Here is a 27,146-nt window from a genome sequence, read left to right as displayed (position 1 = left end):
TAGGGGTATCTGAGGTACTTAAATAAATAAGTAAATAAATAATGACTGATGTGCTTCAGTAAGCTTCACCGCAGTACAGACGCGTGTTGCGGTGAAGCATACTGGCAGTACTTGCCGCATCAATAACAAATAACAGTGGCAGCACGCGAGCGGCCAGCAGCTGTTCACAGTGTTAGAAAAGCAAACAAAAAGCCACCAGCCAGCAAGCAAAAGGCACTGAGGGGTATAGAGCGCACAATCTGATCTGAAGCACCGTGTTCTGACAGTCGCGCTTGAAGAGGAAAAATGGAAAAAAATTTGACCAGTCTGTAACACAGCCTCATAGCCTGCTTGCCTACTCACCGATGTATGCCTTGCGTCTGCCACGGAGTGTCTCCGGTTTTCCAACGGATCGACCAGAACTCTTTCTGGTCCCTGGCGTAGATCACAGGTTTCTTGCGACTGAACAAATGATGGAACCGTTTAGTGTAGTGCGATTACAAGCGTGGAAGCTCTTTTGCGTACAGCGCGCTCGGCTGCACTTACAGCTAAACACTATTTAAGAACAAGGTAAAGAGTGTCGCGAACAATCGCTGCTTCGCAATTCTCCGCGCAAGCTGTCAGAAGCTCCTTCGTAGCATCGCAATCATGATCGAAATGAAGCTCACCTCGAACTCCAACGGTGGCCCATAGTGCAATCGGGCTCTGAGGGACGACTAGGACAAGTCTTTAAGCGTAAGGAGAACGACCTCGTTTGCCGTTACCTCATGTTATAAAAACCACGCAAAACAAACGTGATAACTGATACTGCAGCCCAAATAGATAACAGGAGGCCGCCATGTCATTTTTTTTTTTAGATCCTGCAAGCATATGTGCGAGCTTTGATGATGATGATAATGATCAAAGAAACTTATTTCGTTTTCGGACCTGTTGCTACTATATATACGTCAAAAATCGCATTGCGATGCCTGCGACTGCACCGATTTTTGTCGCTCCTATCGCAGCATGTGAAACAGCCTTTAGTAGTCCAAAGTCCGATTAAAGAACGCGGGTGGTTCTACGTTCGCATCTGATTTGTAACTGCGTTTCCTTGTAGCTCCGTGGTTTCAGGTTTTCTCATTCGATGCTGTAGCGTGCTGTGGTATAAGTGGTGACGTAATCACCGTTGGTACATCCGCGTTTGCGTGCATTCCGTACAACTCAGGCTAGTACAGGTTGAGTATTCTAGGCATGCTGTCCGGCTGTAGCAGCCTGGGACAGCGCTTGGTCTTGCCCTCCTTGTTTGCTGCGGTCGACTCGGGAAACGAGTAACACCCCTGTTACCGAGCGACAACAGAGCATGAATCCACGGTGCACTCTCGGTCGCGGTTGATCGAGCCCGATAGGAATCGAATTTATGGATTGTAATTGGACCCATTTGCGCAAGAGTGGCAGCTGAGAAGCCAATATGGCAGTAGAGATATTTGTATAAAGTGTCCGTGTACAAGAGAGAAAAAGTAACAATGTAAAATAGAAATAACAACATTAGAAGGATTGGGGAAACGATATATAAGCAAGTAAGATGTGTATATGGGCAGGAATAAAATGTACTTGCATAAAGACAAAGGTAATTTGTGTGCAATACGTCATCGGCGATATTATTGACACATTTGTCAAAGAGGCCCTTGACCACTTTTGATGTAAGCCGAGAAATGCATTTGAAGTTAAGTTAGACTATTTCAGTAACACTTCCCCGCAAAAAAGTAATTCAATGCGTTCAGCAGAAGCGGAGTCACTGGCAATCAAAGGCCACCTAGCTATGACCCCCTTCGTGGCGCTCCTGCTCCTTCTACAATCTCTTGTACTGCGAAAGCTACGGCGGGGCGGTGCATGCCCACAAGGCTCAACCTACTGAACGCCACTGTGGCGTGCAGTTCAAATTTTATTTTGGGTGTTTACATACGCACCACTATATTTCCAATTTTGGCGCCTACGCACTAAACGCAGTTGTCCTCAGCGAGCCGTAGTGTGCTGAACCAAAGGAGGCATTGGCTGAGCCAGCAGACTCGTCGCGGCACTCCGTGGCAGCCGCGGTATCTACGCTGCGTAGCAGACCACAGGTACAGTATGTACGCGCAGCGTTTGCGTTGTGCACAACAGGCTTTAGTCTGCTTTAGTGCCCACTCATGCTCATATGCTCCAGTCTGGCCGTGCTACGTGGTGTGGACTGGCTTTGTCCTGCACCAGCTTGACCGGCAAATAGTAGCCACATCAAACTTGTGCATTTTGAAGCACTATCAATAGCTCAATACGAAGCGGTCTGTCGATTGAGGCGTCTGACCAGGAGCGGCCTATAGTGCGCGCGCGCTGGCAAGTGGGCGTGTGGTCTGACCTTTAGTTTTGCGTGGTTACAGGCTAGGTGAGTGTTCGAAACTAGTCGAAATTAGTGAGACCCGATAGCTACGATGCCGATAAGCAGGGTGGCCAAAGTTTAATGCTTATGCGGGCGGCCACAGCCCTGCGTGAGCGGACGATAGTCGGCTTCTTCAGAAATTATGCAATTATTACCGAAATTCAAAAGCAAATTTTCACTTACTTCAGCCTGTGTATTAAACTGCATCAATAAATATGAACAGTAAGAGAACTTAAGAATAAGTGCACCGATCCAAACACCCGTCTTGATTGATGTCAGCTATTGGCCAGAAGCAGTCGTATGTGGAAATCTGCTACATTATGAAATAAAGCATCCAGAAAAGAATCAGGAGCAGGCTTTTGTTGAAAAGAGAGCATCTGAGAGAAAGGCAACTTTACGCTACACTTGTGAGATCCACGCAGCATGCACGACTCAAAACTTGGCTGAAACTTTCACAGCAGCGTAGGCTATCCACTGACTGTTTTTCTTTTTTTCACCAAGCCAGGGAGGTGGTTCAGGGCTCCTTTAAGGGCTGCAGAGAAATCCTTTTTACAAGCTGCAAGAAAGGACAGACTGATGGCCTGTATGGTATCATACACACAGTCTATGTTTTATGTCACAACATGTGTGCCCTTTGCATGTACATGAGGTTCCATATGCAGCTACAGCTGGGGGCGAGATCAGAAGGGCTTTGCAAGGTCTGACGAAATAGCGTAAAAAAAGCTCTAAAAGCTTGGAAACCTTCATAGGCTATATGCAATGCCTGAAGACTTTAATAATGTACCAGAGACTTGGAATGCCAACATATTTGTCTATATGATGGAAAAGATTGATGGAGTGAAGAATTGAATAGTTCCATTAGCCTGCTTTTGGTGTTGTACAAAGTATTCGCAAAAAGGTACATGCATAATTTCAAATAAAATTAACGCAATGCATCACTTTACCCATCCCCAAAAGCTGCCCATAGAAAAGGATATTTAACAGTGGATAATGTCCATGTTGTTAATCTGCAGATAATTCAGAAGACCATAAAATATAACCAAATTTCCCATGAAGGCACTCTATGGCATTCATTGATTACAGTGAAGTCATGTGTACACTGAACTGCTGATTATACGTGTGTAGTAAGCATGCAACCCGTACACATACACCACAATTCTCGACTGATTAATTTCCTTATATGCAAATAAATCATAAAAGTGCTCCAAGCCTACACTTGTCATTTTATTGGCTAATGTATACATGCACTAAACAAGTTACGAGAGTTGGTAATCATACTGGACAAATTCAAGAGTCAACAGCCTGTAAATGCAGCTGTTTCTCAACAGTTAACAAAGAAAAATGTCATAATATTTCACTAATGTAATAGAATGATTTTCTTCAGACTAGCTATATATTTATTTATTTATTCATTTCAAAGTACCTTACAGGCCCCAAGGGGAGCATAGAGTAAGGGGGCTGTTTTGGAACAAATGACAACAGAAAACTGATACATGAGAGCTAAAAATGTTTACAATGATAATGTGCTTGCAAAACTGTTACAAATAAAAATGGGAAAGCAATACAAAGAATTCTCAGGAAAGAAATGAAAAGTATAGTTCATGGTAATTACATAAAAAGTGGTGCATAAGATCCCAGTATTCTTAGAACGGGCCCCTGGGTCCCAGGGAGTTTGACGCAGTTTAAAGGTATCTGCTGAGCTCATGCCTTTGACATTCCTTAACCATCGGAAAGCAAGCTAAATGCCTTCTGAGGCAGTTGCAGCAGCCTACCAGCAAAAGGCTGAATTTTTGTACACCACTTTCTCTCAAATGAAGAAAAAGGACCAATTGTACGTATAGCTTATATTTATGTTTACTATGTCAAGTGCCTTTAACTAAACTTGGTGTTGACGTGCCATTTTCCGGCATTGAACATTGCTTTTTAAAATAAATCAATTTAGACTGCAAATAATAAATACAGCATGAAGCACCAGACATTTAGTCATGACAAATTAGGTTTTAGCTGTTATAGTCAAAGCATAGTTTATATTTTAATACACAAGTTTAAATCCACTGAAAAATAACGCAATGAAGTGGGTACGTAAAAACGAATCCGCCTCCGTTTCACCCTGTGAAAGTGGATGTACAGCAAAGCTGTTGCCAACATTAGGCAATCACAAGTGACATTAGACAAGCACCACCACAAGCGAAACAAGTCATGCGTGCAAGCACGTGTACAGAAATGCAGCCTACGTCCTCGTTCTTCTAGGCCCTCCGACAAGCACAAGTGTCTTGTTGAACTAATTGAATTTTTCAAAGTAAGTTGTGTCAGAAAATTCGTAAAGTACGAGTTACACACAAGCTGCAGACGTGATAGCTTCGAATTGTAATTCGAGTATACGAGAAAACATAATTCCGTCATGCGGAAACTCGGACACAAAGCCCTTTTCCAGCTGCCATTGGAAGACTGAGTGGCCGCGGCCGCTAGGTGGCGGTACTGTCATTGGGTGAGCACGAGCCCACGAAAAATCTCAACCAACAAGGGGCTAACAGCTTTGCTGTGAAACACGTGAGCGGATGAAAGGTCCTCGTGCCCCGCAATGTGAGTGCACGTGCCCTTTGCCATGGCGCCTTTGTTCCAATCTCTGGCCACCAACCCTCGACCACAGCCACCGACCACAACAACGGGCGACAGGGCCTCACAGAGCCCCTTGTTGGGGGCAAAATGTCAAGTACTTTGTCCACGTCTGTTCCATTTTTCTTCAAGAAAGCCTTCTGCCAGCATACTGCTCAAGTATTTGAGAGATCTAGACATGTGAATGAGATACTGCATGCAATTCCAATGAAAAATTCAGGGTGTTCACACAAGTTACTCCCCAGGCCATTAAGGGCACTTGTTGAGCGAGACATCCGTTTCTTGACCCTTTTGTGTTCATTTTTGTGGTAGTGATCTCTTGTCATACCAACATAACATAACACATCTGCAGCGACCAGTTATAATAATAGAAGTGATGATGATGGTTGCATATGGGGTTTTAGGCACAAGGGCCAATCATGGCCAAGGAACAACAGAAGTAAAGTACTTGCATTTACCACTGAAAACAAAAGGTGTAGTGAAATCAGAAGCCTATCTCCACTGTTAGTGGCTTTGCATCTTCGCTGCAGAAGTTCGGTGCAGAGAGAAACTTGTGATGTGCGAGCTCAGAAACGCTACCTAGGAAAAATAATGTGCCACCATGGTACAACGCGCCAGTCGCACCTTGCACACTGTATTTATCCGGTGCGCTGTCTGTTCCACATGCCCTGAACGAACTCCCCCTTTCATGGCGCTGTTCAGTGCGGCATCCTAGAGTTCCTCGCCATTATAGAGTTCCTGCATATGCCTCCGTCGCCTGGAGCCGGCAACATATGCAGCAACTCTGTGCTGTCCGCTGTTGAACCAAGGCGCTAATCACAAAAATCTACTAGCAACCGTACTACAACCATCAATACAGACAACATATTGATGTAGTTCTGGCAATAACTTGTGCTGTATTAGTAACCTAGTGTGTATGTTGTCTGGAGCTTACGCAGCATTATCTTGGGATCCCTGTTTTCGTTGGAAGAAGTCTAGATAGACAGGGGAATTGTTTTGCTTTCATCCAGACAAAGATTGCAGCGAGAAAATTTTTTTTTTTCCTTATGACCAGTCAAGGTGCTGCTTTCACCGCTTGTTGGCCCTGCAGACTTGTACAAAAAGAATCGGCAATTCCTATGGGCCTCAACTTTGCTGCGAAAGCGGCGGGCTCTCACAGCCGGACGCAGCCATTTCATAATATTTAACTAAATGAATCATTTTTCTTGGCATGCCATCATCCTCTCCCGCTATTGCACTGCCTGTTGTGACCTCCAAAATACGTGAACAAATGCCACCGCTCTCGGAGCCTGCGTGACGCGAGGGAAGCCCTGCACAAATTAACATATCCAAGGGTGTGCAGTAATGCAGTGGTTAGCAAGCCCACAACTCGAATGCACATCGTCCCAGGAATGAGTTTGAATGCCAGTGAAGTCGATTGGCTAAGCTTCGTTTTCAGGAGAAAAAAAAAAAAAAACGAAAAACTGAAAGCTTTGCAGATTAAGAACAGTCTCTGGACTAGCGCTAATTTTCCAACTGCAATGGTTTCTGAGGGAACTGCAAGAGTTTCCTTGTAGTAAAATGCTGGTCGCTTTGAGGTTGTAGCTAGTTTTCACATTCCAGAAAAACAAGGTAGCCATTACATTGAAATGTTTGTGAAATAAAGACTGGCAGTCACCCGTAGAATCAATAGCACACTTACTCAATGCTCTCGGCCCCCTGGCGATTGATCGAATAATTATTGCTCGTTGAAAGTTGTCACACTGACACTCGTCCGTTACAACGTTTGTGTTGACACCAACTGTGAGGAAGTCGAGACAAAGTCACTTTATTTACTCACAATGACGTTAGGTTCTGCTAGGGTGTGCAAATAAATGGTTTTTACAGCTCCTGCATGCGTATACATACCGTGTTTCCCAGCTAACGTTAGCCAAGCTGTGCAATGAAAAAACATTTAAAAAAAATCGTGAGCCATTCCACACTGTGAAGCTGGGTAGCACACAACACCGAGTTTTCTTTAAATACACATTATCATGGACAACAGGACCGCTGCCCCGAGGAGCCAGAGGAAAGCAGAAACATGCGACATTTCAACGGGACCGCCACCACGGCAGAGCGGAAGGAAAGTAGATATGCAAGCGCTTGGAGCACCGAAAAAGAGAAGGCAGTGCGAACGTAGACATGGCTGACGTGGGTTGCGCAGCAAATATTTGAGAAACCTTTATTGGTATCTACCTGACCAAAAGACCTCCACCCCAAGGAGCCGGAGGAAACTAGACACGCACAACACTCTGACCGGACTGCCACTACGGAGAGCGGAAGGAGACACAAGCACTTGGGACGCCGACAATGAGAGGGCGCTGCGAACGTAGACGTGGCCAAAGCGGGTCAAAGTGTACCATCTGTTCTTATCAGCTTGATATCTGATATGGGTTCTATTTGGATCGAAGATATCAAACTTATTTTTGCAAGTTGGCGGAGTGCTTGAAGCCTGCTTCACCATTGGCGCAGGTCGGCCCACGGTTTTTGCACACAGAGTATATATAACCCCTGCATTACAAGAGGGATGACCCATTGCATTTTTTGCTTGCTTAACGTGGTACGAGCCAGTGCTGATGATGATAGCTTTTGCTTGCCCACATGAAAATTTCACGGAACCCTAGCCATAAACAGCTTCTCTGTAAAAACGCAGTGCGGGATACAATTATAAAACCTGCAGTGTTCGGTTGTTAGAGGCCCGACGACCGAACACGGTAGGTCTTAAGATCGCATCGTGCACCGCGTTTCTTAAACTTTATTTTTCATTGAACAGCTTGGCTAATGTTAGCTGGGACACACGGTACAGAGCCTGCACTCTTATACAAAGGTAGCTCTGCTGTTTGGCAGTATATTTTGCTAGAGGTTACAGTGGCAGGCGTGAGAACCCCCGATTTATAGCTACATTTTTCATTTTTATATTTAACACCTCTAATGTTCTATCAAAATTTTCCCCACCTATGATGCTCTGGTCTCTGGTGAATACTTTTAGAATGCTCTTAAATAACCTGCACACTCCGTCAGCGCGAGGTGCAATGCAAGTGCTGGATGCTCTCAATTCAGTACTTGCAACTCTTGGGTAAGCATCATGGCTCATCCGCATCATTATATTTGAAATGAAGTCAGAACGGCTGGGGTTTAGCTTACGAATATACTCCCACGCACTGCAACGTGCTGCTGATGCCCACCGGCTCCTTGGTCTTCACTGGCGACTTCAACGTGCATCACCAGCTATCAAGCACCAAGATTAGCTTCAGACAGCAGAATGACGGCAGCCTAACGTATCAACGAAGCACTTGCTTTGACTTGACTGATTTCCAGGCGCTTTGCTGCGTGCACAGAGTGTTTTCTTTATCCCGCTTTCCTCTTTCTGTTCCCCCTTTCCCTTCCCCCAGTGTAGGGTAGCAAACCGGATGCTCGTCTGGTTGACCTCCCTGCGTTTCCTCTCTTTGCTATCTCTCTCCCTCTCTTCCCCATGTAGTTATCCATTCCCCCCACTCAATTTTGCATCACCTTTCCACGAAAAGAAGTGCAAGCATTATGTCCATAAATACAGTACTCAACAGAACTTGGATTTCTTAGTTACATAAAATAGGCATTTCTTTATTTACATGTCAGTATACATTACCACATGCACGATTCCAGCATACGTAGACAGTTCCAAGGTTCACGTCTTCCCCTCAGCAAGGTGTACAGCTCGGACATGTGCGTTGAGGGAACCACTGTGCTTGTATTTCCTGGGACACAGCTTGCACGGGTACGCCGGCTTTGATGAGTGCATGCACTTGACATGCTCCGCGAGTCTCGCGGCAGTCACAAAGCGCTTTTCACACTGCTCGCAGTGGTGCGCGCGATCGCCTGTGTGATTTTTCACGTGAACCACAAGCGACGAGCGCCTAGTAAACCGTGCAGGGCACAAGTGGCACAGGTGGGGCGTGTCGCCGGTGTGTGTGTGCGCGTGGCGCTTGAGCTGCTCCGGCAGGGCAAAGGACTTGCTGCAGTGCTCGCAAGTGTGGGGCCTCGCGGTGCTATGAGCCAAAAGAAGGTGTTTCCGCTTGGCGCTGCAGTCTCTGAAGGTGGCTGGGCACAGTAGGCAAGCATAGGGTTTCTCGCCTGTGTGGATGCGTCTGTGGACCTGCATTGGGGACAAAAGAATTTTTAGCATCTTCATTAGCCTTTTTACGTTCACTACAGGACGACAGCCTCTCCTAGACGTCTAACGACCCCTGCGTCCTTGCATCAACTGGCTCTGTTGCTCAGGTTGGGAAAACTCAATTTCACCACACTGCCTACCTTTCCTACCGCCCTAGCCAGCATTTGTCTCCCCTTTGCACCAATTGCACTTCAAAAGGGTGATGACTACAAATTTGCAAACCTGAATTGTGCATTGCATGTTAATCCATACACGCCACAGCAAGCTGTGTGGAGCAAGCTAGTGAAGTTTGAGTGTATTTGGTGCAGCACGTAATTAAGATTCGAATGTTCTTTACATCACACTTGAATTGTACAGCAGTTTGTCAATCCTAATGTGTGGCTTTAAGAGTTGCATTGCGCATGGTCGTAGCATGATTTTGTTCTTGCACATGCACTTAGCCTATCAGCAAAGAGCCTTAGCACAGTGATGGATATGCACCCTCTTGGCATCGCATGCATTCGGCAGGATTTGCTTGCTCCCACAGTGTCTATGCAACCTAAGAATTTCTGGTTGTGAACTTCTGCGGCCATGTCAGCCTCAATGTAGCTTCCTATTCCCGAACATCTAAACTGTACGCTATGTATGACGGATGTATGTATGACTCGTTTGTGTTGTACAATTGTGCAGGGGTGGTGTGAGGGTCATCCAAGTCAAATGTTGCATGACCAATTATGCTTGAATTGAAGGGAATTTCATGCCATAAAATAATGCATGTATGGCTAGCCGGGGCCAGAGCGTAAGCATGAATGATTCGATTTCCGAAATTAATGAGTAACAAGTTAACAATATTTCACTGTATCAGTGAGCTAGCTATGTTGTGCGCATGAAAGGAGCACGTTTTCATGGTTCCTTGAGCTGTTGTAGCGATTTGCAGACTCTCTCATGGCACACCTCTCCTCCACCCTCCAAGATAGTTCACCACATCCACTTAACCAAAAACAAGTTTCTCACTTTTGGAGAAGCCACAGGCAGGAATAACACAGGAACGCCAGATTCCAGTAACTTCATTCCCGTAACTGAAATTTTACTGCGCACAACTGTTAACCACCTCTATAAGGTCATAAAATTACCAACCTGCACTTCTACAGTTATTTCACTACTGCACGAGACCTCCCCAATTGATCCCAATTCAGCAACAGTTAATATCGTTTTGCAAGCCCAGTTCACAAATCGTGTAGAGTTGATATTTTAAGGCGAACTCAACGTACGCTCACGGACTGCCAACAAGACCTCACAGAAACTGCTGCTTAGATAGTCCAACTAGGCTAAACATTCCCAAATGTTCATTAGATAACTCACTCAAGCAATGATCGTAACTTCATCACCAATCATTGCTATCATGTTTCTGGCATCTCAAAAGTGTGGTCGCAGAAGGATAAAATATTAGGTGCTTTGGGAGCCCAGGCAATATTGCCCAGCAGATAAAAAAGTGGTACTCATGACAGCTATTCTTACAGCAGGTTATGCATGTCCACAAAGCCACCTATTGCAAACAATGGTTCTAGATCAAAATGCTGTTGCGTTGTTGAGGCAAGCACTGGAGGAAACAGTAGCACAGCAACAAGTTTGGCAAGCACTTGATAAAGGAAAAATTATGGACCAACACTGCATTAAGGAGGCTGTGAAGGCTGGAGCTCTGGCCCTGAGCCCCCCCCCCCCACCTCTCGCCCCCCAAGAGTAGTGCCATGGGGTCCATTTATCAAGACACCAGAAGAAAGTGCTCCCATGGTCACCATTAGCCTAGGGCAACTCCTCCTTTCTTAAAAGAGTACTGCTGACAAAGGTTTTGTTGTTTTTATTTCTTTATTGTATAGCTTAGACCTTTAATTCATTGAGAGAGGAACTAATAATTAATTACATTACTTATTAATGAAGACGATCCAAACTGCATGCCTACTGCAGTGCGACTTCTGACGCGAAAAAGAGACTATTCAGATCACCAAAACCTGATGTGACAATGTCCTAGTATCACACCACCAGTGCATACACACACAGTACAACCGTGCTGCCAGAAGCAGAGTTCATTCAGCACTAGGTGGGACAAGAGAGGAGAACAGGTTTCCCCTGCATTTCCAAGAGAAGTGCACAATTGGACGGGTCAACTTTGACAGTTTTCAGTGACGTGGTCATTGTATGGTCTTCAACTACAGCACCAGGATGACTGGCACGCGCGCATAGGTTGTTTGTGATATAGAATGACTATCACCTCTGCTTTCGGTGATATGGATAGTCTAGTTTTCCATATCCGAAGCTCCACTGCACTTGGTGCACGCTATGAACAGGTCACAGAAAAGGTGCTGTAATTATCTGTGGAATCCTGAATCGAGTCTTCGTAGTTATAATTACAAAGTCAACAGCTACAAAAAAAAATTATCATCAGTTCAGGACTGGCACAGTGTTCTCTCAGAACTCTAGCAGCTGAGCATGCCCAAACTGCAGCAGCAAACAAGTCGGTGCACGGCGTGCCAGAATCCATAGTCCTTACAACTTCGTAAACCAGTCATAAAGCATTTAGAGTAGACGAAAATGCATGTTAAGATTTTGTTCACTGTACTTAGAACTCTGTTACATAAATTTCAGAAGTGCTAGGTAGGGTTCATAATTGTATTGCACTTAGTGTTACACTGACGAATATAAGGAACAAGACGCAGACGTATGCGGCTGTATGTTGACGCGGACGTGTGTGGCAGAACATACGTCCGCGTCAACGTACAACGGCATACGTCTCACTTCTTCCTTACGTTCGTCAGTGTAACACTAAGCGCAATACAATCGTGAACGTCCACCAACTAGCCCCGTTCGTTGCTTTGCTAGGTAGGGGCAATCTGCAGTCACCATAGCTTAGTGAGGTCTAGGCTCGCTCCAAATTCCCCGAGTGCCTTTGCAAAATTCCCTGAGTGACGCAGAACTAAGTTTTATGTCAAGATGGGCTGAAACAATACCACCCAATGCTGTCACTCTCTAGTAAGCATATGAATTTTTTTTTTTTAAATACGACTTAATCCAATTTGAATACTAAGGAGTAGTGCTTATGCTATTAAAAAAGAGAATAGAAGGCAGGGGTTATTAAAATGCACAGCAAATAAAATATTCGAAAAAAATTGCAAATCGAGTCGGACATTCTCAAATACAAATAAAAAGGAGATGCATACAGAAGAAATATTTTCGAATATGAGCTATTTCTATCAACTGACAGCAAACTCAGTGGTATGAGGCCCGAACTTTGTCCCAATTGAGATTCTCTCTCAACAGCTCGTAAGTCAATGTCAACTGTCCTGACATACTCTCAGCTTGTGCACAAAGCCTCAGTGTAGTGCTCCACTGCTTTAAAGAGTTTATTTTGGTTTGGATGAGGGACACCTGCATCTCGGCATCAGCTAACACTTTTTGAACTCAAGCTCCTTCAAAACGGCGGCAGCGTGCTTTCTTTCCATTTCATTCCTCAATGCGTAGGTTCTTTCTGTTCTTGTCCTTCTTCCGCCACTCGTTCGCTCCATGGACCATTTGAAGCAGCTTCTTGGTCAGTTGCACAGTCCAGGTCCGATTTTTTCGAACTCTCTAGGGGCCGCAAAAACGTCCGAAAAATCGGCCAGTTGGAAAAAATAAATGTATGTCATTTAATGCTCTTAAGGGCTCAAACTGCTACATGCACATTCGAAAACGCTCTGAAGGCCTGTTGGTACATGTATTAGGCATATCAGTGCTCGTACTGTGGCAGGAAATACCAGGTGCAAGCGTTTATAATTAAGGAAGACACTCTGTCCCAGGTGCAAGCGTTTATAATTAAGGAAGACACTCTGTTCCGTGTCATAGCCCCTTCCCACGCTTATGCTTCACTGCAGTACTTTTGCATATGCTTCACCAAGTAACATTTCTGTACAGAGGCAAAGCTGACTGTCAGGAACCGCCATTATGCAACGCACATGCTTTCCAAGCTTCTAAGGCAATTGCAAAGACCACAAAGGCAGAGTTGGTGCCATTGCTGACAGCAGCAAATTCAGCAGCGAACGGCAAGAAGCTTAATAGCGAACATCGAAGCAACTAGGTGTAGCGTTGCCGCAGTGGTGGCTACGGCTGCCAACGGATCCACATGCGAGAGCACCGGTTCGAGGCGGCGAGGTAATCAGAATGGCAGCGGTGGTAGCTTTCATTAATGCTGTTTCAGGCCTACGGTCACGGCAAAAAGTCCGGAAAATCGGACTGCAAAGGGTTCTTGCGTCTGAAATTTCAGACGGTCTGATACATTGACTCTATGGGGCACGAGGTGGTGCCACGAAGCCATCCAAATTATTGGGCATCCGGAAAGTTGGTTGTACACTGGCAACTCCTCCAGCCTGTTGCTTGTTGTTGCTCAGAAAACTCAGAGAAAACTCAGAGGCACAAATTCCCTAAGTTTTCTCTGAGTTTTTCCAGACTACTCAAAATCCCTGAGAATTCCCAGTTTCCCGGTTGGTAGACACCCTGAGGAGGGAGAGAAAACAAAATTTGTCAAAACACCTGGGGGTGAATTGCAGCAAATGACTGAGGTCCTTAACTGGGAAAGTGTAAGAGTAGTATTGAAGATTAATATGCAGAAGGCAAAGATAATGTTCAATAACCTGGAAAGGGGGCAAGAATTCATGACTGCCAGTCTGCCTCTAGAGTCTGTGCAGGAGTATGTTTATCTAGGTCGATTATACTCATGGGTGTCCCTGACCATGAGAAGGAAATTTAAAGAATAAAAATGGGTTGGAGTGCATAAGCAGACATTACCAAACCCTGACTGGAAGCTTACCACTGTCGTTGAAAAATGTGTACAATGATTGCATTCTAACGGTGATAACATACGGAGCAGAAACTTGGAGATTAACAAAAAAGCTCGAGCACAATTTAAAGGGACACCAAAGGTTACTATGAAGTCAAGTTAAAGTGATAAAGCAATGCTCTAGAACGTCTATGGCATCAATATAATCAGGAACAGAGCGTAAATGCATGACACGATTTGAGACTCCCCAGCGACGTTCCGGTACTAGCCCGATGACGAAGACACTCCTCATCATAATTTATGTCACTATTACTCAACTACTCATATTAAAAAGATAATTTCATTAGATTATAAGACAGAAGAAAATGGTACTTGTCTACTTCTGTTCGATTCTAAGAAAAAATTACATTTTGACGTTACCCTTGAGTAGTGTGGGTGATCGAAAGGTTTCGTTTTCACTCGACTTTGCGCCGCGCGTGCTTTGGAGTACCAGTTGTTTCGCTATCGCGTCGTGCTGCGGTGGTCCTGATGGCTCGCGAAACTTGCATTTGGAACAAGCAGCGAGAATGCCACGTCCATGTGATGTCATGGGATGTGCGAATGGTCCGCAGAACTTGGTCAAGGGCAGTTGCAGCGGCGAATCCAACATTACTTATCACTGTGTGCCAACAAGTGAACCTCTCCGTTCGAAGTGGTTAAGTGCTATACCTCTGCCACAGCACGCTGGCAAAGCCGAAAAATCACGTAGTGCGCTCGCTGCACTTTCGTCCAGAGGATTACGAGTTCAACGCCGACTTACTGAAGTCGTGTGGAGTACTTTTCAAAGCAGGCCATCGTCGTAGTAGTACGCAACGCGAGCTTTTAGCAGCAGGTCACGTTCATCAGTGCTTAAATAGCTGAAGTCGAGCCCAGCATCGCAAGCCAATGTGTCGTTATCAGGGTCGTCCATTTCAACGAGCGTCGAAGTTGCCGTCATAAAATAAAAACCAGCTTATCGTCGCGCGCTTACCCTTCCACTAACCACCATAGTTCTGCTTTCGCGCTGCTGTTGGCTCTGTCTTGGCTCTGTTTCTGGCCGCGCGTTTGCGTTTTCCGCATAAAAGCCATAGCGCCGCCTGCGGCCGGCGTTTTACTCACCGACCGAGCAACGTCACTATGAGACCATGACGTCACCATTCCTCGATCAGAAGGCAGGCGATTTGAACTGCGCTAGAGGTACGCGGACACTTCAGAACGCATTTTCTCTTGAAATAAGTCTCTTCTTCGCACGAAACAAGCGTTTCGAGGTTTCTAGGATGGTATTTCAACAGTCCACGTTGACTTAATATCAACCTTTAGTGTCCCTTTAAGGACTGAACAAAGAGTGTCGGAACGAAAAAATTTAGGCCTAATGTTAAACGAGACAGGAAGAGAGCGGTGTGGATCAGACAGCAAGCAGCGACAGACTGTCTAGCTGACATTAGGAGAGGAAAAAGAGGAGCTGGGCAGGCTATGTAATGCATAGGGCAGAAAACCAGTGGACCATTAGGATTACAGAATGGGTTCCAGAGAAAGCAAGTGCAGTCGAAGATAGCCGAAAACTAAGTGGGGTGATGAAATTAGGAAATATGCAGGCACAAGTTCGAATCAGCTGGCGCAAGACAGAGGTAATTGGAGATCACTTGGAGAAGCCTTCATCTTGCAGTGCACATAAAATAGGCTGATGATGATGATGAGATATTCAATAAGAAAGCTACGTGGTGGAAAACTGCAGAGTAAACAGCTCGTCAGATGCATCTTACAGAACTGTAATATCTGCATTGTAGTAGTTAAGAGAGATATATATGAAGGTTATATATTTTTCAAGGTCTGATCGGTCAGGAAATGAAAACCACAGTGTAAATCTGATGACGCTGTACGTTTATGCGTTGTGCAGTGTCTCTAGTATGCCCGTCAATCACGTGAGGTCGCAGTTGTCAATTTGCAGTGAGCATGTAAACATGCCTCAAGCAATAGAGTCTCCTGCTAAGTGTGAAGTGCATGCGGTCATTCGATTTCTTCATGCTGAGGGGTGCAATGCAGCCAAAATTCATCAATGCATGAGTTATGAGTATGAACAACTTTTATGAGTGACAGCAAAGCGAGGAAATGGTGCAGGAACTTTGAAGCAAGACGCACAAGCGTTCATGATGCAGGAATGCAGGGAAGGAAGTGAGTGTCGTCCGATGATCTTGTTCAGTGAGTGGATCAGGCACTTTGAGAAAATCATCGGTTCATGATTTCTGTGTTAAGTGATTCGTTTCCTAAATGTTCACGGTCAGTTCTCTATACCATTGTGAGTGTGAGACTCCACTACCGCAAACTCTGTGTAACGTGGATTCACAAGATGTTGACCGACCATCACAAAACACGGCGAATGGGCGTAGCCTTAATGTTTCTTCAACACTACCATGATGAAAGAGAAGGTTTTTTTTAATTGTCACAGGGGACGAGATATGGGTCTGTTACCAAACTGAAGAAACAAAAGAGCAATCTAAACAGTCTTCCTGAAATGATTCAGAACAATTCAGAACAAGCAAAGAGGAATGTTGTCATCAGGTACAGTCCTTCTTCATGACAATGTGTGGCCGCATAGTGCAGCTGCAACAAAGAAGCTCCTGCAGCATTTTCGGTGGGGGGGCACGCCACCGCATCACAACTCGTCATGCAGATGCCCTTTTTTCATCTGCTGCAGGCAATCTTGATATGGGGTCCCGCCACTTCACGCTCCAACGCTGAAAGCTCAGGCTTTTTTGGGCCGCATGACGTCAACAAGATTGCTTGGCTACCAGCTGACGATGACTACATCAACAACGACCACGTCGACCTGCATCCGCTGCTTCCAGCAGTGGACCAGTCTGTCAACTGGCAACCTGGCACAAGCACGGGAATCCGGCACCTATATAAGCGGCTGTACCACTGGAGTCATTTGGGGCACACCACCGCATCGCAACTCGTCATGCAGAGGCCCTTTTTTCATCTGCTGCAGGTTATGTATCTTCCCCATGCCACGTAGTGTCGCTCTAGCAACCCATTTTTGCTAGCAGTGTCGTGTCGCAAAGACGTCATCGAATGTTGCCAAAGGATGCTGTGTATTGCTTGCTTCCACTGGCTCTACGCCCACCTTATTTCTCTTCTCCTCATTTTATCTGGTGATGTTGAACTAAACCCAGGCCCGAACGGAAACGATGCTCCGCCGTCTTTGGAAACAATTTACCAAGCCATATCTTGTATTGAATCCGCTCAGAGCACCATACTTGCCAAGCTTGCCTTGATCTGGTCCGCTCAAATGAACATTGAAGACTCGGTGCATTATCTTTCAGCGCGCGTCGATATACTTGAAAAAACTATCGAAACAAACCCAGAAAAAGTAGCTGCATCCAAAACAAACACCGACTTGGCCCAGCTTGTTTCAGACGTTAAAGCACTGACAAACAAGTGCGACGACGCTGAAAACCGCTTGCGACACACAAGCCTATTGTTCCTCGGACTTCAGGACAAACTCGGTGAAAGCTGGGACCAGTCTGAGGCCCCACATTACTTCCTTCTGCTCCGAATACCTAGGTATTACAATTGGTAGCCAAGATATTGAACGTGCACACCGACTAGGTCGTTTCCAGTCAGGCAAAAACCGTCCAATCATAGTTAAGCTTGCACACTTTAAAGATAAATCAAGAATTCTTGTTGCAGGACAGAAACTTAAAGGAACCACATCCTCAGTTCATGAGGATTACTTAGCTAAAGTTCGGCTAGCCCGAAAAAAGCTTTTTTCTTATGGCCAACAAACTAACACATCATTTAAGATCCGCTTTGATAAGTTGGTTATCGGCAGAAAACTATTCACCTACAATGCCGAAACAGATTCCGTTGTAGAACTACATTCATAGCGGTTAACGCAAGTCCCGCGCGACACTTCCCTGCCGCAGGTCCAGCTGTCGAATGCCTGCGCACAGCTAAAGCTAACAAAATTTCTGTCCTACTGACAAATATAAGAAGCTACCTGCCAAAAAAGGAAATAGTTGAGGCCGTCCTAGAAGACCATAGCACTGACATCGCCTTATTTACTGAATCTTGGCTAACACCCGATATTCACTATTCAGAATTGCTTCACAGCAACCGGTGCTTTCATATCTACGGGCGAGATCGAATAGGTCGCCGGGGAGGCGGCATTCTTGATCTTGTGAATTCAACTTTTTCATCCGCTTTACTCGAGATAAACAGCCACAGCGAAATAATGTGTCTGAAAATTTGCCTTCCCTTTTGTACCAATATACTAGTTGTATGTTATCGAGCACCTGACACGGACCATTCTTTTATTACGGACCTTCACTCTGTAGTTCAAGTCTTGCAATCCCAATTTCCTCACGCCAATCTAATACTTTGTGGTGATTTTAACTACCCGGACATCGACTGGGAGGCTCTTACTGCATCATCTCGCCAATCTAAAGATTTCCTTGAAATCGTTCTCACTTCAAACTTTTTCCAAGCAGTAAATAAGCCAACACGAGGGTCAAATATTCTTGACCTCATTCTTGTTTCCAGTCCTGAGCTAATTCAATCCTTTTCATGTCACAGTGGGCTGAGCGATCACAATCTCTTGTTCTTTAACCTGATGATTGAAATCTCCCCCTGTCAACCATCCATCAAATACATCCGTGATTACAATAAAGCTAACTTCGCAAGCATAAACTCCGACCTCGAACACTTTTTCACCACCGTTCATGCGTCCATGGCTATGAGATCCATGAACGAAAATTGGTGTCTCTTTAAGCACAAAATCTTATCACTCGTAGACGTCTACGTCCCGCTCATCTGCATCAGCGGGGATGCCACAAAGCCATGGTACTCTAACTCACTGTGTAAGCTATCACGAAAAAAGAAGCGCCTCTTACAAAATGCCAAGAACTCCGGATCACCTGTAAAATGGGAAAAATACTTCGGCATCCTTCGCGAATACACTAGATTACTGCGGTCATCCAGAAGAAAATTCTGCAGTCACGATCTTCTAGAAATATTGCGTGTTAACCCCAAGAAATTTTGGAATTTGCTAATGCCCAACAAGAACAGTTCCTATAACAAATCCTTAAAGAGACATGACGGCACAGACGTTCCGCTTTACGAGTGATCAGACACAATGAATTCCTACTTTACCTCAGTTTTCACCCACAAGCCAGCTGATAAAAGCATTACTTTACCGAGCCTAAATTTTATTCCAATGCCACCCGTAACCATCACATTTGAAGGAATTTCAAAGCTCATCGATAACCTCAAGCAGTCTACTTCACCCGGACCTGATAACATTCCTGCTAAAATACTTAAAGGCACGAAACATTTCACAAGCCAATTCCTGCAACTCATCTTCACCCAGTCCCTCAATACCAGTCAAATTCGGGACGAGTGGAAATCAAGCAAGGTTGTGCCAATTTTCAAGAGTGGCGAACGTGCTGACCCCTCTAATTATCGTCCCATTTCATTAACAAGCATCTCATGCAAGCTCTTCGAACATATACTCTACTCCCATATTGCAAATCCCCTCGATCACAATTCTTTCTTCTTTCCCAAACAGCATGGTTTCAGGGCAGGCTTCTCTTGCGAAACCCAACTTTTTGAATTCACAACCGATCTTCACTTAATTTAGATTCTTCATTCCAAACAGACGTCATTTACTTAGATTTTTCAGAAGCATTTGACCGCGTTCCTCACCAATGTCTATTGTGTAAATTTGCATGCTTATCACTTGACCCTCTTATCTTATCCTGGATTCGCTGCTTTTTAACTAACCGCTCACAGTTCACTGTCATCGCCACTCATGCGTCCGAAACTACTGAAGTTATCTCTGGAGTTCCCCAGGGTTCCGTTCCTGCTACGCTTCTGTTCCTGATTTTAATCAACGACCTGCCGTCTGGGATTTTGTCATCCGTCAGTCTTTTTGCGGACGATTGTGTCATTTATCGCCGCATCGCCGATAATACCGACCAGGAATCGTTACAAGATGACTTAAACAAAATCTAGAAATCATGTTCTGACTGGCTTATGCAGCTTAATATTTCGAAATGTAAATGCATGCACATCTCACGTAAACGTTCCACTACCCTTTTCCCGTACTCGCTGAACTCCACGGCACTATCAGTAACAAACTCATACAGGTACCTGGGAGTCGAAATAACTAACAAGTTAACTTGGGTGGACTATATCACGAAACTTTGTGCTAACACTTGGTTTCATCCGAAGATCGCTGGCTATGTCCCCTCCATCCATCAGGCAACTAGCATACGAAACATACGTCCGCTCTAAAATGGAGTACACCTCAGCCATATGGAACCCTCACCAGGTTTACTTGATTCAGTCGCTCGAAGCCATTCAGAACCGGGCAGCCTGCTTCATAACTTCCCAGTACTCGCCTTGGCATAGCATTACTGACATGAAATTGTCTCTCAGACTCGAACTCCTAGCACTCCGCCGGAAACTTGCAATGCTCTGTCTTTTTCATAAATTATACTTTAACTTTCCTGCACTACGCGAGAACTTATTACATGCTCCGTTACGCTCATCTCGCCGTTTCTTTAACTTCCTTAACATACAGCGTTTGCATACAGCATTTGCATGGTTCTTCCAACGCCTTCAACAAATCCTTGCTCCCCATTGCCATAGAAGAATGGAACAGTTTTCCCAAAGCCGTGGTTTCAGAGTCAAATCCCTCCAAATTTAGGCAGTTACTATCAGCCCATTTGAACCCAATATAGCCATTTTTCCTCACGTTTCCTCTCCCAGCAATCCGAGTTGCTTGTGTCATCGCCTATCTTTCCTTCTCTTCTTTTTTGCCACTTTTGTTTAGCGTTTTTCACATTTACGTGTACAGTTTTCTTCAAATTTATTGCTACTCAGTTTGAGATATTTTCACTGGTCTGTTTATACCTGATGTTTTCTACACAGTTTATTGTTTATTTTTCTGTTACCTTTGTTGTTTTATTTGAGCTGATGTAGGGCACTTTCCTATCGCTGTCTCCCCCCCCCCCTTATGTAATGTCCCTGAAGGGACCCTTAAGGGAATAATAAATGATGGTGAAGTGTTTGACCACCCACTGTACACATATAGAATCAACATATAGAATTGGCTGGAAGTACAGCTGGCTGCATTCTACAACGAGGGTATCAGAAAGTTGGTACCACACTACAACAAATGTCTCAATCGGCGTGGCGACTATGTAGAGAAGTAGCTGGAAAGTGAATATAAATGTTCAGAATTAAACAGTTTTGATTTTCACTGTGATTATCATTTTGCAACTGATCGGACCTTTCAAATAAAGTAGCCCTTGTAATTGTGAGCTTGATTGTCATACTTGCATCTATATTTTCCTTGAAACACAGTTCACGGCCTGAATCGAAATTTTGTTCTTGTGAGCCCCTACAATTTAACATTCTTAAAATCAACCAAACTTCATTCAAGTTGGTTCAGCAAATACAAAATCACAAATTTTTACTTTTCATATGTATTAGCACTATGCTCTATGTTCAATATCCATCTTAAGTGATGGAAAGAGGGCACTTGCCATGAAAATGGAATGAGAGGCAAATGCCCTGTCACAGAAGTCACACTTGAATGGTCGCTCGCCACTGTGCCGGTGGCGAATGTGAAGCTCCAGAGCGTGCTTCGTGGTACATGCGTAGGAACAGTCACTGCACTTCCACGGCTTGATCCCCCAGTGCTGGCTCAGGTGGTACTTCAGACCATGCTTTTGAGCAAACGTGGCAGGACACAGGTGACAGCAGTGACGCCTGTCACCGGCACTTTCATGGCAGCGCACGTGAATGGCCAGGGAGCTCTCTTCGGGGCACGCAATATTGCAGCACGGACAGTGGTAGCGCACGTCCGGAGGCTCCTGGGCAGCCACATCATCACCATCTCTCGAGAAAGGCGATTCTGGAAGATGCAGTGGCACCCTGGTGCCTGATGACGTGCCGCTGACAGCCCGCCGTGTGCTTCTGCGGCGGCGTCCTGGCTTTGACAGACTCGTGGTGCTTTTGGTGGACTCGGGGCACCGAGCCTGCAGTGAAACCTCGCCGTCGGGAGAAGTACAGCGGGCAAGCTTGAAGAACTGGCCTTCTACATTGGAGGCTCGCTCTTCGTTGTCCACTCTGCATTTGTCAGAATGCTGCATCCCTTCTTCCAGCTTTACTGTAGATGCTGTAGTGCCAAAGTCTTCTCGAGGTTGCTCAGCTTGATCAGGAATGTCACAGTTCCATTGAGCTTCACTTTTGCATTTCAAGAGTGGCTCTAAGACTTGGACACTACACTCCTCCTGTTGGTGTAAAGGAACATCATTGATAGGCTCTTTCTTCACTTGTACATCCTGTAGCCACTGTGTTTGGATTGGCATGGCCGAGTCGCACTCATTTTCCTGTGCAGCAACTGTGTGCTTGTAATCTTTACCGGGGGAGGGTGAACAAGGCATGTCGTCGTCTTTCTTGACCAAGCCCGACTTGTTGTCAATCCATTTTTGACAGTCTCTTGGCATGTTTGTCAACTGGGCCCTTCTTCCTTCTTAGAAAAAATTGGTGTCCTTATCTTTTCTATGGCCGCTATGAAGGCATGGTCAGTGCTTAAGTGGGTGGGTGAAGGCACGGTAGCTTCCCTAGGCCAGGCTATGCACTTGTGATTCCGTGCCCTTTCATCTGCTTCCTCATAACAGCTCTTTTGGGATGCACCTGCAGTGGCAGACAACCAGAAGCATAAAATGTAAGCATTAGTATCTAACCTTACTGTGAGAGGGCATCTGTCACAGACTGTGGTTGTGTCGCGTATAGGAATTGATGACCAACTGAAAAGTGTCACCACATTGTGGAAAACAAAATAATGGAATCCATAATGATAGAAACCAACAGGACGTTAGCCATAGAAAGAGAATTTTTCAGTTGGCACAAAGTTGCACAAAGCTTCATGCCAAGACGCACTACAGCAAAACTCTGGCGCCAACACTGGAGCCACCCCTGTAATCACAAATTCATGCAGTTAAGTTGGCTGTCGTTAGGTGCCCAATGCTTTTTGTTTAAAAAGAGCTTCCTATATATTTTATATCCCTTTGTGCACTTTTTAATGTGTCCTACAATTTAAAGAAGGTTCAAGTTTACAAGAGGCAGTGCCTATGTGGCAACAAGTAGAACAGCGGCACCCAGTGGCATTCCTCACTCTGCGACGTCCTGCATAAGAGCTCTTGTTTAGGCGCGAGTTTGCAAGTCTTCCAGCGCTCTCTGTGGTGTTCACAAGCAATGTCCAAGCACAATGCTGCTCGGTAGTGTCATGCTGGATAAGCTTGCTTTCTTCAAACTGAGACTGATCTCATTTGCACATCACCCAGTTAACACACTGCGGGGGAAAAATTTTTTTTCTAAGACTCTTTTAGCGAATATGAATGTGACAGACATAATATAGTTTCGTCGAATTCCACTGGGTTCTCTTCCAGCAATAAATAGTGACCTCCTGAGCTGCATTAATAAATGTATGTGCAATTCCCTGGACAACAGTCAGACACAGCATTTCATGGTGATCTCAATCGTAGTAACAGAGCCAGCAGGACTCCTACTGAGCGAGTGAAATAACCCTTGCAGTGACGATCAAGTGACCTCAGGAACATGTATGGCTATCAGAGCAGCCGGATGACCCTTACCGGCAGAGTTCATTGAACCTTGGAGTGCACAGAAGACTACTGTTGATATAACTGCAGATTTCTCATTGAGGGTGTAGAGATAAACACTTAAGAAAAGCGCAGATGCCTACAAAGTGAAGCTCATGTACCCATTGTGCAACTGCTTGCTTACTCTGTTTTGATATGAGTGCGGAGAAGAGATGCTGATTCAATTATGTGACCACTTACTGCAATATACTAGCAGTATGGAGAAAATGATGCACATAGCACCAAAGGTCACCTGCAACCCCACTATGTGTGATGTTATCATGATCAATTCAGTATGAACACAATGTTAGAAAGTGATCTATGCTGCACATTGCAAAAATGGCAGTATTCATTGGCACACTAGAATTTGATGCCAAAACAGCATAATCTCGTTTTGCAACACAATCATTTTCATTGATGATGCAGCTGGCTTTTTGCACTAGGACCCCAGCTACATTTATTTATGTTATCCAGTGACCAGCCCAACAGTAGAAGCTTAGCAAGCATTGCTGCAATGGACACAAGAGCACAGAGAAACATATTAAACATGCACCCAATGAGCAACAACATAGGTTCAAGAGAAATTGGGCAATGAACCCAACTCCAGCTGACTTATGGCCAAAATATGAATAAATTACTAGTGAAGACAGAGGTGCAAAGAAGGATGGTAGTCATGTAAACAACAGAGCACAAAAATATTGTATTTCAAGAATGGTGAATAGTGAACCGTGCCCATTATATGCATATAATACAGTGCTCAGGAGGTGTGAAGACCTGACACACCATTTCCACCTTCTCACGCACGAGCGAAAATGCTTCAATGCACATTTATTCTGCAAGACTAAAGCCAAAATTGTAAATTTCATAATGTGGCAAGAAAGAAAGCAGCTCCAACACAAGACCAATGCACAGTGTGGTCTATGAAAATTCACTTCATCGCATATTTAAGACTACATAAGCTGTTTCAGCAATGGCCATTTTCCTGTATGTTTTACTTTACTTGACCATATGGCTTTCTGTCAAAACCTCAACTAAATCAGACATAATAGAGAATATTAGGTTAGGGGACGCAAGCCACTTGCACCCCCCAATCTCAAGTTCTCTATTAAAGGTAACAATTACCAAAGGTGCATCAAAACTGGCTTTTGTGTATACTGCACGAGTTTTCCGCTCATGTTCCCTAGAACAGTGGACCAAACCGTATGCAGAAGTTTGAATGAATGAGAAAACATTTTCATTGAGCAAAAGAAAAGATTGTTCTGATAAAATTATTGCGGTAGGGTAATGTGTGCGTCACTTTCTTAAAGCAAACGCAACTTGTATGATAAAGAGAATGTCAGGATTGGTGAACTACCAATGCATTTTCTCGACAAGATGCAATGCAACTGTAGCATGGAAAGAACTTCTCAGCAAGAAGACCACAATTTTGTTCACTTTTTTACTGCGAATACCTTGAGGCAAATACACCGAAAAAAAAAAAATCAACTGCCAGCATGGTTGTTCAGTGTGCCACAGCAGCAAGTACTTGATCGCAGAAACCAACAGGATACTGTTATACCTCATGTCGCGGTTCATTTGTAGGTCAGATAAAGTTGAGAGACTTCAAATGGCATCGGCACATGGCGAGGAACGAAACAAACCGCAATATTTTGTCACGTCTAGCAAGTCTCCGTGCTGCTGACAGCCGATTGAGTAGGCATACATTTATGCACACGCCTGATGCAACCGTCCCTGCACGGCGGTTGAATAATAATAATAAATATATCCAGCGGCCGTGGTTCCTGCTGCACGAACACCACCACTACAAAAATCTTAACCCTTGCTTGTTAATTGGCCACCTTTCCGGGCATTCACTTGACGTGGCCCCCTGGCAGAATGCAAGTCACAGTGACCATAGCCTCCTTTATTTATAAATAGAGGAGGCTATGCAGTGACACTCGACATCGATAAAGCCGTCCCAGTGGTGGTTGTGGCCTCAACACAGTTCTATCGTTCTATGACACGCTATCTTACGACCGTCGTCGCGCAGCAGGGCAATGCGCCGGCTTGTGGGGAAAGAAAAATGCGGTAATTACCTGGACTGCGCGAACCATGCAACCTTTTCACCATACCGTACCATAGAATGACCGTACGATATAAACAAACAAAATGCAGCGCGGTTGCCTTACCAAACTAAAACTACAGTGTGCTAGAACAGGGTTGCCAGGTCCAAAATGTGAAAAGTCGCCAAAAAATGTCGGAAAGTAGCCAGAAAAGTTGCGAACTTTGGCCACATACAGAAATGTAGCCAAAAAGTTTCCACATTATGGAAAAACGTTGTATTTTCATTTATTATGCAACTCTGAAGACATTATCACAGCCAACACTTAAAGCTGCTTTTAGTAAATGTAGGAACATACCAAAAATATTATGAAGCATGTATAAATGACTACAGCTAAGAGTGCTTTGATCAGCATGTAATATCACTAGAATGTTATCACAAATAAGAATCACAGCTCCAGTTCAGGTGTAAATGTTTGAGTTAATCTTGGCACACATTTCTCGAAGAATGTCAAAGCTCGAGGCATCCTCGAGCGATCGCTTTCGCGATTATTTACGTGCGATTTTGCGTCTTGGCATCGGACGCGTCGCAGGCCTTTTGTTACGCTCTGCAAAATGAGGTGCCCAGTCACGCGAAATCTCGCAAAAGTGATCGTATTCCCGAATGCAGCTGTATATTTTCAAGCTGGGAACACATAAATGGACCGACTATGCCGAGAGCGCGCCTGCCAGACCGGCCGCTGACATGCTGGTACAATGCGTTGGCGGGCTAGTTGGTGCGAATTCATGAATACTTTGTTTGAATACTTTGTTATACAAAGTATACATGCTGGTAGCATGTTTACGTTGATCCCGCTGCCAGCTGTCCGAAGTGTTCGATTTTGCAAACTTCGGGCAGCTTCGGGTTGTCTTAGGATCAGTGGCGTAGCTAGGTGGTCTTGCACCCGGGGCCCATAGGTCTTCTGTCACCCCCCCGGGTGAAGTCGAGGAAGGCGAGGATGTCGACAATTTCCGGGTTTCAGTACCACTACAGCCACCTTGGACACCGCGCACGTCCCCAGGGTCGCAGTATTTGTCCCATGGCGCGCAGTATTTTACCTGCGGGCAGCCCTGAACGAAAACGAAAATTCAATTGCGTGTCAGTGACGCTGATCTCCCCACCCTATTAGAAAATGCCACCTGCCTACCTGCGGCGCGGGCGCCAATGCTATGACAATTGCGAGTTCTCTTTATTCTGATCGTTAAAACCTTCTTTTTATTTGCTGCTATACGGACAAACGTGATTATCCGAGCTGCGGTACCACCTCAAGATTGGGAACAGAATAGAGCACGCTTCGCGTCGATTCTTGGCGTCATCATAAAAGAAAAGGCCGTGATGAAACCTGTGCCAACGAAAGCTTGCACTACTGTTGGTCTGCACTTGCAATGGAGATGATTGAAGGATCAACGTCACTGGTCCACTATTTAATATTTCTG

General features: G+C 45.0%; 2 protein-coding genes and 1 pseudogene across 2 annotated transcripts in view; 1 reads left to right on the top strand and 2 right to left on the bottom strand.

The window, feature by feature from the left end:
- Window positions 1-1,339, bottom strand: part of LOC126528316 (thiopurine S-methyltransferase-like) — a 50,357-nt gene extending 49,018 nt beyond the window's left edge. Inside the window, exons 1-2 of the mRNA XM_050176197.3 lie at window positions 648-1,339; window positions 343-441 (exon numbers count right to left, since the gene is read on the bottom strand). Of these exons, the coding sequence (XP_050032154.1) occupies window positions 343-441; window positions 648-670 (122 nt within the window). The 5' untranslated portion in view covers window positions 671-1,339. The remainder of the gene's footprint in view (window positions 1-342; window positions 442-647) is intronic.
- A 6,007-nt stretch (window positions 1,340-7,346) lies between these two features.
- LOC126528677 (U2 spliceosomal RNA) lies at window positions 7,347-7,492 on the top strand (annotated as a pseudogene).
- A 1,084-nt stretch (window positions 7,493-8,576) lies between these two features.
- LOC126528315 (uncharacterized) lies at window positions 8,577-25,831 on the bottom strand. Its single transcript, XM_050176193.3, has 3 exons — window positions 25,706-25,831; window positions 21,510-22,665; window positions 8,577-9,137 (listed from the first exon to the last, which is right to left on the bottom strand). The coding sequence occupies exons 2-3, from the start codon at window positions 22,473-22,475 to the stop codon at window positions 8,670-8,672; spliced, it is 1,434 nt and encodes a 477-aa protein (XP_050032150.1). The 5' UTR covers window positions 22,476-22,665; window positions 25,706-25,831; the 3' UTR covers window positions 8,577-8,669.
- Between the last annotated feature and the right edge of the window lie 1,315 nt (window positions 25,832-27,146).

Source organism: Dermacentor andersoni, chromosome 9 (genome assembly GCF_023375885.2).
Source record: "Dermacentor andersoni chromosome 9, qqDerAnde1_hic_scaffold, whole genome shotgun sequence".
Classification (NCBI taxonomy): Eukaryota; Metazoa; Arthropoda; class Arachnida; order Ixodida; family Ixodidae; genus Dermacentor; species Dermacentor andersoni.
Note: the sequence above shows the minus strand (reverse complement) of the source record. Positions and strands in the feature narration are given on the sequence as shown.

Bases quoted from the DNA above. Each gene is read 5' to 3' on its own strand.
- LOC126528315 (XM_050176193.3), bottom strand. From the start codon at position 22,475: ATGCCAAGAGACTGTCAAAAATGGATTGACAACAAGTCGGGCTTGGTC. The intron at 9,138-21,509 runs GCAAGTGCCCTC...TCCCCAATGCAG, and splicing joins CCTCTCATTCCATTTTCATG to GTCCACAGACGCATCCACAC.